Raw genomic sequence first — 13,297 nt, 5'->3', positions numbered from 1 at the left:
AAATAAATTATATAAATTTATTTTATGAATTTTATTTCATGACACAACCAGCTTTAACAAGTAAATATCCCATAATAACTTCTACGTGTTTCAGAAACAGGTTGCTGAGGGTTTTATTTCCTTGGTGTGCTGCCTACATCCTGTGGGGTCACTTTTAATAGAGTGCTACTTCTACACCACAGGTTAATATATGCCTAATCCTCGTTGACCCACTATAGATTGGATGCTGCCCATCTTACAGATGAGAAACAGGAGCCAGTCGTGGTTAAGGCCACTAAGCTTCAGGGGCCTTAGCAGAACCAGAACTGAGTGGTCAGAACAATGTCTGCTGAATTAAATTGCTTCTGATAAGAATTAAAAATAAGCTAAAGTGATGTCTAAAGCCACTTGCTCCTTTTTATTGGTCTCTACACTGTTATTAGCTTCAATGGTCTCTATTGATTATAAATGATGTTCAAGTGGAATTATAAATTATCTCTATCACATTCTCGCTGCCATCAGTTCTGTAATTGGGGCTAAAAGCACAGTAATATCTTTCCAAACAGGCATATCCTGAAGACCAAATTAATCTAAAGAAAGGCAGAGAGAACATCTTCAGAACATGGGGTCAAGGCTGCTGTGTTCTAGGGATGTAACTGGTACTGACGGACCTGCGACCCATTCACAGCTCTTGTAACTCCCCAGCTGTCAGTAGCCTGTTAACGTGTCTCTTGAAAGATTTGCACTGCCTTTATTTAACACCTTCCCAGGCCCACAGCCCCTGCTTCTTCTGGGAGCTGATACCAGGTGCAGAGGTTGGTCCCCAACTGCACCATCAGAATCCACATCTCAGCAAGTTGGCCTGGGGATGTGCCTGACGCCCAAGTTTAAGAAGCACTACTTGAAAACATCTTATGCTCTCTGTTTTCATTTTTAACCTGTATAGTGACACAGGAAAGGCTTCTGAAATAGATACTATTTGGTTCATTATTTTTACTTCATTTTTATTAATACTAGGGATAATTTGATAAAATCTACTATACAAGAGCCTGAATTAAAACACCATTAGCGGTTTTTAGTAAGCTAACCACTAAGAAAATCAGCTGGAATTGTAGGTTATGGTTTAAATCTTGGGAATTTCTGAGGTCCCTGAGAAATTAGTAACCCAAAAGATGCCAAATGGCTCTCAGGCTGTAAATTCCCAATTCGTATTATCTGTTGTATAGGGAAAAGGATGCCCTTTAAGTCAGGAAGACCTTGCTTTGCATAGGGACAGATCAGCACAGGAAAAGAGAAACAGTGGTTTTGTGACTACACACTCAACACACAACACAGAAACACCACTGGGGCCTGAAGTGTGTGCTGTTTTCCACACCAAGCAATCCCTCACCTGAAATGGCTGTTCTACAGCTTAGCTCAGTTTGGACCCACCTATCTGGGAGTTGGCATTAGAACTCGAGGTAAGGGTTCAATCCCACAGGATTGCCCTCCACCCAGAAGGTGATCACACATCCATTCCTGACCAACCATCTGTAAATCAGAGGTTCCTTCAATGCCCTCCTCCTCAAACCCAATCTTTTGATAGAATGACTCAGACAAACTGGGAATAGATTAGCCTGTACTGTGGACGTATTGTGAGGTGACAGACGTGTAACAGCGTAAAACAAGAGGAGGTCTTTCGAAGGGAAGTAGAGGCTGGCGCCGTCTGCAGACCTCCTTCCAGCAGCTCCATATGGTCAGCAACGGAAGCTCCCTGAACCTCATCCCAGAAGGATTTATGGAGGCTTTATTTTGTAAACGTCATTGGCCTTTGCCTGTCAGCTCAGCCTTCAGCCTCTCTCCCCTCCTCACACCGCAGAGGTGGAACTAGAAGTTCCTGCCCTGAAGCTCATGGTTACGCCCCCAGGGGTGTCCCTCCCCTGAAACTTTGTAGGAACCCTCAGCCACCATTTTCTTATTAATGCAAAAGATACTTGGATGTTGGTGATACAAAGGGTTTTAGGAGCTGTGTGCCAGGAGCTGATCGAATATCAAATATGTATTGCAGCATAAATCAGAATGCCACGGGGGCCATAAAAATGACCATGCAGTCTGCAACAGTGCAAAACAGTCTTAAACAAAGGAAAAATTCATGACAAAACTTTTTAGACCTTCTGTCAAGACATTACTCTTTTTTATTTATCATTTTAATTTTATGTGTATAAGTATACTGTCTGCATGTGTGTACGTGCACTCGTGTCGTGCAATGCCCGAGGAGCTCAGAAGAGGGCATCAGATCCCCTGGAACTGGAGTTATAGACAGTTGTTATCCGCCATGTGGGTGCTGGGAACCAAACCCTGGTCCTCTGCAAGAGCAGCCAGTGTTCTTAACTGCTAAACCATTTTCCCAGCCCCAAGACATTACTCTTTTTAAAATAGCATTTTGTTGAGTCTGTGATAATTTCATACATGTATCTTTATCATAATCAAACCCCCATCTCCCTCTCAAATATGCCCCCCACACATTAAATATTCTTGCTGCAAGTTATAAATCTATAAAGAAGTGAGAAAATAGTGAAACTATTGTTTTCTTATTACACTGTAGTCGTGAACATTGAGCACATTGAGAAAGTTTTCTTTGTTCTGTAAACGCCCAGGACTTTGAACACTGCTTGCCTTCTTTTCTTGCTGAGTTTTGAGGTAGGGTGTGTGTCTTCTCTTTGCCTTGGTGAATTACTACCCTCCTTTCAAAGTTTGGATCCGTTTCTCAGATCTGATCCTTTGTGGTCTGGCTGTCATGGCATACTTCTGGGTGTCCCTTTCAGGTGAACCTCCCCACCAGCATCCTTCCTCCAGGTCACAGTCTCTTCCTCGGTTGTGTGGGTTGCTTTGCCTCACCTAGGTTCCTCTGGAAGCTCACCTAGGTTCTCTGATGCTGCTGTCAACATTCCTGTGGTCAGCTATCTCATCTATAATTCTCCGTGTGTTCTATTCAAACCTCGTAGGAGTATTTCCACAGTACACCAGACACTTCGGCTGCGCTACACAGATTGGGGGTACATGTGTATGTGTACGCAGCTGCATATGGGAGGATGCATGCTTATGTGTACACGTGGAGACCAGAGGTCAGCCTCGGGTGCTGTTCTGCAGAGGTTATCCACCTGGGTATTTGCAGGTCTCTCACTGGTCTGGAGCTTACCAACTACGGTAGACTGGCTGGCCAGAGAGCCCCAGGGATCATCCTGCCTCTTTGTCCCCAGTGCTGAGATTACCCAACACATAAACCAGCATACCCAGCTTTTATGTGGTGATGGGAACTGAACTCGGGTCCTCATGCTGGCGTGACACACACATTACCCACTGAGCCATCGCCTCAGCCCCAGTAGTAGTGTTTGGACAGTCAAATTGTTTTGCACAGTGTCTGTCTACTGATGGCAGACAAGAAGACCATACAACTGCCTGCCTTGCTGTGTGTGAATTTAGTATGTTTGTGCATGACCAACCAAGGGACTTTAACAGCAATGTGCATGGTCACCAGTCATGATGTACCTCACTAGTCACATTGTGATTTGTGGACAGGAGAAACTACTATGCTTTAAGCGGGTACAATTAAAATACCAAGTAGCTGAAATCTGAACCCTATTGTTGAGGGTCCAGGGCTGTTTAAGGAAGCATGGCAGCTGAGACCCGTGCACATGGAACTGTGGCAAGTGAGAACTGAAGACCAACCTTAAAACATGTTCAAGGGACTGGAGAGATGGTTCAGCGGTTAGGATCACTGGCTGCTCTTGCAGCGGACCTGGGTTCAATTCCCAGCACCCACATGGCAGCTAACAACCATCTGTAACTCCGGTTCCAGGGGATCCAACACCCTCTTCTGACCTCCAAGGGCATTGCATGACACAGGTGTGCTTACATACATGCAGGGTATACACTCATACACATAATTTTTTTAAAAAACATGTTCATATGAAAGAAAGAAAAAATGAGGCTCTGCAGTAAAATTTTTAAGTGTTTAACCTGTCTTTAACTCAGCCTGAAATATATAGCTGAAATTTTTACTGTTAAAAAAAAAGCCTGGTAGTTTTATGACCACTTGCTGAGTAGATGACCCTAAGCTCTGGTAGAAGCCCTTTATCCAAGTTGACAAAATTCAGTAAGTGCCTTCTGTCTATAAAGCACAGTGCTAGGCATCTTTCTGTAAAACGGAGACAGTGACAGTGTTACTGGGCTTCGCCTCCTGCCTCACACACTCATATGAAGCAGAGCACATTTTTCTGCCCACCTGAAACCCAGCAGTGTGACCATTCATGTGCGTGGTGGTCTCAACTAGAAACAAATTTAATTGGCTTCACCAAAAATAAGAAAAGACCTTACTCAGCATGTGCTTGATTGCAGGGCCTTCCCTAGGTTCTCACATCTTATGAAGCCGGACTTGGAGGCAGGATTTATTTACATCCTCTGAGGCTTTCACAGAAATTCCCTGACTTGTGTGTGTAAAGAAATAACTTTTCACTTATCAGTGCTTGCCTAAAGCTGCTATGCAAAGTTGAATGCTGTGTTTTACCACAACTGCTTCTAACCAGTTGAACCTGGTAAGGCTCCCAAGCCTGGGGGGGACCCTGCCCAGAGTCACTCTGGACGGAAAAGCAACAGCTGTCTCCTGGTTCCTGAACAGGTCTTGGCTTGCTAACTGTACTCAGACTATTAAACTCACTCTGCCCTTTCCGTAATGGAAGTCTTGGGTCTTCCTGAGCAGAGCCTGATGACCGGCTCTCACTACCCATCTTTGCTGTGGCTTTTTGTCTTCAGATCACCACATACTTACTGAATTTCTTCTCTGGTGTGTCTCAGCCTAGGAGGTAAATGAAGCAGAATTTTTATTATTTATTGTTTATTTATTATTTATTCATTTATTTATTTACTGCACTGTGGTGGGTTTTGTGTTATTTATTGAGCATACATGGAGTAAATGGCAGAGCTGGAACACAAGTATCTGACTTCAACTCTGCTTGATTTCCACGTGTTCACTAAGTGATGGGGAAGCTGATTCTTTAACCTTACCCCAGCTAGTTCATTTACAGCTGACTGCGAACGTCCGGCCTCAGAGGCAGAATAATGGTGTTAGTGTTTCAGTCCCAGCTCTGCTACTTGGTGTGGCTTAGGGCCCATCCCTTGGTGTCTGTAAGCCTCAATTTGTTCATCTGTAAAATGGATTTTAAAGGTAGATGTCTTATACAGTTGTTAAAAGGGAATGGGAGGCAGAGGTTAACCTCTAAAGTGCTTAGTAAAATCTGGTGTGGTTTACCCCGATCTGTCTTGCTTTCTGACCACATTAAGCCATGCTACTTGATGATATTTGACCCATTTGACTGAACTTGTTAAGTGAATTAATTTACATATTGTTGTTCATTCCTAGATTTTTCGTGAATTTGGACATGTGGCTTTTCCAAAACTTTTCGTTAGCACGTGGCTTTTTAGAGGGTCTAACTCGTGTGCTTGACTTCTCAGCCTCTCTTTGTTGGAAGAGTTTGACTGCAGCTGCAACGAGCTGGAATCGCTCCCCTCTACCGTCGGCTTCCTCCACAGTCTCCGAACCTTAGCTGTGGATGAGAACTTCCTCCCAGAGCTACCCAGAGAAGTGAGAAGCAAACTCATTTCTATCAATTAGCTTTCATCAATCTGTTTTGAAATGAAACCCTAACAGGTGCAACGGCAGGGTACATTTATGAGCTGAATCGTGAAAATATGTAGGAATTGCCTATTTATATAGATATATGCTAATTATTGTCTCTTAAATGACAAACTCCAGATAATGCATCTGACTTAAATATTGCATGCAAAGAATAATAAAATATGTTAATCAATGCTAAGAAATGCAATTTTGAATCATTTAATTTATGTACTTTGCTTTTAAGAATAGTTATCCATAGCATTTGGGATAATTACATCTCCATTTCCAAAGTAAAAGGGTCTTTTTTTATCATAAGTATGTTTGTAAGCTTCATGTTTCTTGTAATATTATTTTAGCTTCCAGATACATCAAGAGATTGTTAATTTCTATCTCTAAACTGAATTTAATTTACTGCTGTTGAAAAAGCATGTGAAATGTATTTTGAATCTAATACTTTCTACTAAGCACTTCCATAACGATAGAATAATAATAAATATATCATGACTTCATGGTTAAAAGTTACTAATAAAAATGACAAACACCATTGCAATGTGACATGAAACTAGCTTTGCCAAGGAACTATCAATGGTATTTCATTTTTGAATATGTATGCTCTCCTGTTACGAACACAGTAGGAGTAGTTAATACCTAGAAAGGCAAAAAAAACCAATGATACCAAGTATTTACATGTCTAAACTATTAAGAAAATGATTCTTGATATGTGAAAGTATAGGAGGTATGTGCTACCTTCCTATCTGAAAGAATACATGTGACAGAGGCTGAAAGAGCAAGGTTGTAAACGTGTAGGATGGTAGCCGTGTTAAGACAAAGACTAAAATGATATGGACTCGGTAAGCCAGTTGTAGTGGCACATCCCTGTGATCCCAGAACTCAGGAGACCGACCCAGGAGGATCACTATGAGTTCAAGGCTACTCTGGGTACTACTGTAAGTCTCAGGTTAGCCAGAACTAACGTGTGAAACCCTATCTCAAAGAAGAGAAAAAAAATAAGAGAAAAAAAATGTATCTGTAACTTAAATTGTTCTTTAACCTAGGAAAGTTAACATGAACTACCAGTGCACCATGATCCCTTTTTAAAACATCTTTTGTTTATTCTGTGAGCTCCCCCGCCATGGATGACCCTACATCTTCCCTTTGACTCTTGTAGATTGGAAGCTGTAAGAATGTGACCGTTATGTCTCTTCGCTCCAATAAGCTGGAGTTTCTTCCTGAAGAAATTGGACAGATGCAGAAACTAAGAGTTTTAAATTTGAGTGATAACAGGTATTTTTGCAAGATCTCATTATTGCATATAAGTTATTTTCTGAAAGTAAATTATAGCTGTTTGTGTACAGTATTTGGAACATTTCTATATCCTATTACATATATGAAATGCAAATATATGCTATAAGTAGACAATGGCATAGCTAAATTTGTATGCCACATATTTCTTTTATTATTTTGTTATATTAAAGTCATGTTTATGGTAGATTAGATTATAAAATGTAGACACTCATGTATATAGCAAAATCTTCCTTTAAGAAACATGGTTATATAAGCATAATGAAAAATAATTACAAAAGTCTAGAGAATTCATGAGGCTAGGGAGATGGATCAGTGGTTAAGAGCACTGACTGCTCTTGCAGAGGATCCGGGTTCGATTCCCAGCACCCACATTCTGGCTACGAACCATCCTTAACTCCAGTTCCAGGGGAATCCAAAGCCCTCTCTGACATCTGCAGCATTGCATGACACGGGTGCACTCACATATGTGCAGGCAATACACTCATACACATAAAATAGAAATAACAAAATAAAATATTAAAAAAGTCTAGAGAATTCGTTAACTGAGACGAGTGTGTGTGTGAATACACACACACACACCAGCATGCCAACAAGGATATCGCTAGTCAGTTGCTACTCCACAGGGACAGGGTTTGCCCACTGCAGCAAAGAAGGACAACCGTAAATATTTAGTCATGTTCGGATAAGGGGGATGACAAGAAGGGCAATCCCATCCGTGTGGTAAGAGTTCTGGTGCGGACGGCAGGAAGGAAAGTGAAGCTCTTCAGTCAGGCTTGCTCCCTCCATCTCTGTGGACAGCTTTCCCTGAACAGAAAAGGAAGGGATCAAAGACTGACTGAAAATGACCACAGACCACGGTTACAGTGCAGAATGTGTGAACCCTGTTCCGGCAAGTTCTGTCAGATGAGTGATGGTGTGAGGAACTCAAACCATGCAGCAGACCAATGTTTATAGCACACGCCTTTAATCCCAGCACATGGGCAACAGAGGCAGGCAGATCTCTGTGAGTTTGAGGCCAGCCTGGTCTATTTAGCAAGTTCTAGGTCAGCCAGTGCCATCTAGTAAGACCATGTCTCAAAAAATTTTTAAAGGCCAGTGTTTAGGAAATCATAAAGCATACTCACAAAAGTTCTTGTGTTTCAGTTTCCTTAAGAGAAAGTAATGTGAAATTTAAAGACTTCTCTCAGGTAATTAGGTGTTCCAACATAAGACAGTAAGGCATCTTGTTAAAAGGTTTGGGGTTTTATTTACAAACCAAAGTGACAAGGAGACATCCAACCTTGTCCAGCATGTCCTTGTCGTGTGACCAGACACAGTGAGTGTCACACCTGACTTCAGAAGGCTGTTGTTAAAATCTCTCAGTATATTCCCATGAGCTAGATTAGGAAGTGTGACCATGGAAACACCACCGAAAACTATTTCTACAGGCTTCAGATACATCCCAGTGCAAGCGTGATGGGGCTAGTGATGTAAGCCAGTCTGCGGCTGGTCAACCTGGAATGGAACTTTCATGACAAGCTGTAGAAAGCTCTCCTAAATTCTTATTTTTCCCTAACAGTCTGAGTGATTATACAGAAAGTTCACTTACCAAATATCACACTACACTTGACCCATAATTAGGAGTAGTAATACATTGGAGTTCCTTACCTAGCAAATCTAGGAGATCTGAGTGCTGGTGGTAGGCTGCAACACTCCTAGGTGCTGAAGAAATATTTATGAATAAGACACAGAAACTCATGAAGCCAGAAGTTTAAAATACCTCATCAGGTCAAAAATAGATGTTTAAAGAATCACACACTTTACATAGTGTGATAACTGCAAGGTAGACCAGAGCCAAATTAATATTTTCAATTAATTAGCCAATTCAAAGGTTAAAAAAAAATCAATGGTCAAGGAAATTAGAGGCCAAAGTTAATATCACCCCTGAGAATAAACTGCTTAGAGGAAATCTTAAGTGAAAAATGTTGTCCATAAGTAGTGGTTATTGCAATTTTGTGTTTAAATATAGTCAGTTGTGAAGTTTGGCATCGTAGCTAGGAGCAGTGGCTCTTATGTTCTGTGAGCTACAAGATGGTGGCCTGTACTGCTCCTTATGAGGCTGAGCAGAAGTCGACCTCCAACAGGGGTTATAGGGAGAGCACAGAGCAATCAGTCCCTGCTCTGACGTGCCTCTCCTTCCCTCCTGCCTCACATTATGACTGGGTCTCGATGACCTCTCAGGGACGGGGCTGAACATGATACGCATGTTGCACACATTTATGTCGCTGCCATACCTGTTGGCAGCTTTTAATTTACACACATATAATATTAAAAATGCCACCACTACCCCATAAAGCTACTTCACAATTTCTGGTATAAATGAATTTAAATAACTTGTATAATTTAGTTCGAAGTTAAAGTTGTAATTCTACCAAGGAAGGCTCATGATATGATGTAATACCTGTTATTCTTTGTGTTCTTATTTGTTTTGAAATAGTCATTAGTTCAGAAGGGTTGTTCTGGTCTCCCTAAAGTTCTCTATCTGATGCACATGATTGATATTTATGTTGGAAGTCAATCTCTTTTCATATTTACTAAATTACTTGAAAGTGCTTAATTACTTTTGAACATAAAATGAACTCCCCATTAATTATTATAACATTTTTCTATTTCTTTTCCTAAAACACATTTATCAATTGTCTAATAGAATTCCAATATATAAAACACTTAAGGAAATTTTCATTGCCAGTTTGATGTAGAATGTTTTCATTCACAGCAAGTTTGTGACCCCTCTCATTGGTGAGCATGTTTGCATTACTCGCTCTGCAGTCCAGAGGTGATGGTAGCCTAGGCATGTGCTGGCAATACACAGTTTCAAGAGTGTCAGGAAGCAGACAGAAGTAGGTATTCGATAGTTAGGCCTTCCAAAGGCTGCTGCCAACACCACAGATTTGGCTGACGACTACAGCCGAGGCCAAACCACATGTCTCCAAAGTGCTGTTTTCAAAGACTCCTCTTTGAAATGGGCCAAGGGATGAAAGAACAGAACAGTTCCTGGAGATCAGCGTCACTTCCAGAACTGGGAACTGATCTAGACACAAGGCAGGCATAGCCCTTGCCCATGGAACCTACAGTCTTGTGGGGATAGGAGACATTAAACAGATAACCACAAAAGTTAGCTACATGTAAAAACCATGAACTGTTCTGTGCAGGCAAATGTGCTCTGAGACGGGACTGGGTGAGGTAGCTTAGTTAAAAACCGCTGTGAGAAAATGGCATTTAAACAGAACTACAGAGCTATGGCGTCTGGTCAAGTGAAGTGTGGCAGGAGGAAAGTGCCGGAAAGCCTGGGATGAACTTTGTGCTGGGTTGGGAGAGACCAGCGAGTGCTTCAGCAGGGAGTGAAAGAAGGCCAAAGGCAAAGGCAGGCCATGCAGCTTTAGGTTTGGGTTTTTAGGTTTTTTATTTGTGTGTGTGTGTGTGTGTGTGTGTGTGTGTGTGTGTGTGTGTGTGTGTGTCTGCAGAGACCAGAAGAGGATGTGGGACCCCTGGGGCTGAAATTACCTGTAGTTATGAGCCACCTGATGTAGGCTCAGGGAACTGAACTCAGGTCCCCTGGAAGAGCAGCAGCAAGTGCTCTTAACCACAGAGCCACGTCTCCAGCCCCAAGGGCACATACTGTGTGGCCTGACCATGCTTGCTAATCATACTTTTCTATTCGGATACTATGGAAAGCATTTGGAAGACTAGAAAGAGTTTCATCCTTTTGGGCCTGAGATATAGTTCAGCAGGTGAAGGCCCTTGTCGCCAGCCCTGTGACCCCAGTTTGATCCCTGGGACCCACGTGGGAGGACGAGAGAACAAATCACCACAAGCTGTTTTCTGACCTCTGCACAGACATGCACACATACGCACACAAACACATACGTTAATGGATTAATACATTAATAAATAAATAGAATGATTTCTACTGTTTTAAGATGAGTCAGGCTGCTCGATGGGAGAGAAAGAAGAGGCTGAATCGGCAGCATGTGGTGAGCAGTTCTTGGAAAGGAACGTCTCCCCTGCCCGTGCTGTTAGAACTCTCTTGTTTCTACAGGTTGAAGAATTTGCCATTCTCCTTCACCAAACTTAAAGAGCTCGCCGCATTGTGGCTTTCTGACAATCAGGTAAACCCTGTTATTGCCTGATTTATTTTGTCCATCAGAAGAACTGCAGTTGAAACTTTGGGTTGCTAAGTGGGTCCCAATAGATACATTTGACAGTGGTTACCAAACACAGATTCTTTATCCCTAAAGGAAAGATTTGTGTGGATCCAGTCCACTGTGATGTGGATAGTGCAGTGCTGAACTCTCCTCTCTCCTCACGTACTTCTATTTACTATCTACTCAACTGTCAGAGAGCCAATACCCAAATGATCATTTTCGTGCTTGTTCACTCCTGGTGCTACAAGGATGTACTTTAATTATATCTCTGAAGATAAACACTGAGAGATCATTCTCACAGTCCTCAAAGAACATCCCACAGTCTCACAGAACATCCCAGTCTCACAGAACATCCCACAGTCTCACAGAACATCCCACAGTCTCACAGAACATCCCACAGTCCTCACAGAACATCCCACAGTCCTCACAGAACATCCCACAGTCTCACAGCACATCCCACAGTCTCACAGAACATCCCACAGTCCTCACAGCACATCCCACAGTCTCACAGAACATCCCACAGTCCTCACAGAACATCCCACAATCCTCACAGAACATCCCACAGTCTCACAGAACATCCCACAGTCCTCACAGAAACATCCCACAGTCCTCACAGAACATCCCACAGTCCTCACAGAACATCCCACAGTCTCACAGAACATCCCACAGTCCTCACAGCACATCCCACAGTCTCACAGAACATCCCACAGTCCTCACAGAACATCCCACAGTCCTCACAGAACATCCCACAGTCCTCACAGCACATCCCATAGTCTCACAGAACATCCCACAGTCTCACAGAACATCCCACAGTCCTCACAGAACATCCCAAAGTCTCACAGAACATCCCACAGTCCTCACAGAAACATCCCACAGTCCTCACAGAACATCCCACAGTCCTCACAGAAACATCCCACAGTCTCACAGAACATCCCACAAACCTCACAGTCCTCACAGAACATCACAGAACATCCCACAGTCCTCACAGAACATCCCACAGTCCTCACAGAACATCCCACAAACCTCATAGGTGATAATTATCTCTTTTTTCCTTTTTCCTCACAGGCTTTTAATTGTTAGTAAGATATTCCAAAGCTTTCTTCAAGAAATTTGCTAATATAGTGTCAGTATTTTTGTGAAATTGCTTGGATGTTATTTTATATACTCTTGAAAATAGAATTAATTGAATCAGCAGTTGCATGTTAATGAGTCATTTATTAGCTCGAAAATAAGACAGAGATGCCTGGTTTGCCCCCAGAAGTGGCTGTGGACCATTCCAGGTGTTTACTAGTTCTCTTTTTTTCTTGTATGCCTTCATTTTTGAAAATGTTATCCCAAAATATGAATGGCCAAATGAGAACAATTCACCTTCAGTTTAATTTAGCATTATTTCCTAACCATGAAGTTTATATTTCCAGTTATTCGATTACTTTCAATAAAAATTAAAAATACCTTCTACAAACTGTGCACTGTAACTCTGGGAATGTTAGTTTTCCACCATGTGCATCCATCCAGTGGGTGGAAGATTGGATTGTCATTCAAGCTCAAATCTTAGTCGTGAACTGCAGTTCCTCCACACCCGTCTTTCATTGTAGCTCAGTCATTTCTGGAGTCAGAACTCTGCTGTTGAAGCAGTATAGTCTCCAGCCTAGAGCTGTGAAACTCCTTTAATACCATGATTTACTGTTCTGGTGGGAGATTTATCATAAAGGTTACTGTGTCATCTACCTTGAACTGTGAATAGTGATTTAATGTACTTTGGTTTGCTGAGACGTGGTGGTATCCCTTTGTAGATTTTAATATATTGGGTGATAAGATCATTTCCGATATTCTTGTGGAAACTACATATGAGTTCTAAAAGTAGGAAACATAACATAAACGTCAGACACATCAACACTTTTTTTTTCCAGAGCAAGGATACATCTCTTTCAAAAGTGGCTGTAAATTTTTAGGTTCACGATTTAATTAATACAGTTATACAATATTGAACTCAGTATAAGCCCTGTAAGACATAAAATTGAATGAGTTTTTACCCTCCATTTCATTTTAAAATATGATGTTTCCTGCATTTTAATGTTACTAACACTTAGATATTTGCACATGTGTCTTTAATCTCTATGTATCTGTTTATTACTAGTCACAGTTACACTCAGATCCTTAGTGCCTGAGTATGGGT

General features: G+C 41.8%; 1 protein-coding gene across 9 annotated transcripts in view; it reads left to right on the top strand.

Annotated features, from left to right (window-relative positions):
- Lrrc7 (leucine rich repeat containing 7) overlaps nucleotides 1-13,297 on the top strand; it is a 432,681-nt gene that overhangs the window by 312,531 nt on the left and 106,853 nt on the right. For all 9 annotated transcript variants that reach the window (XM_008846094.1, XM_029569851.1, XM_008846095.1 and 6 more), the window contains 3 exons: nucleotides 5,470-5,599; nucleotides 6,801-6,916; nucleotides 11,016-11,085. In XM_008846094.1, the coding sequence (XP_008844316.1) occupies nucleotides 5,470-5,599; nucleotides 6,801-6,916; nucleotides 11,016-11,085 (316 nt within the window). The remainder of the gene's footprint in view (nucleotides 1-5,469; nucleotides 5,600-6,800; nucleotides 6,917-11,015; nucleotides 11,086-13,297) is intronic.

Source organism: Nannospalax galili, unplaced genomic scaffold, assembly GCF_000622305.1.
Source record: "Nannospalax galili isolate Female #2095 unplaced genomic scaffold, S.galili_v1.0 scaffold442, whole genome shotgun sequence".
In the NCBI taxonomy this organism is placed as follows: Eukaryota; Metazoa; Chordata; class Mammalia; order Rodentia; family Spalacidae; genus Nannospalax; species Nannospalax galili.
The sequence above is the reverse complement of the archived record's forward strand: the minus strand, read 5'-3'. Positions and strand labels throughout refer to the sequence as shown.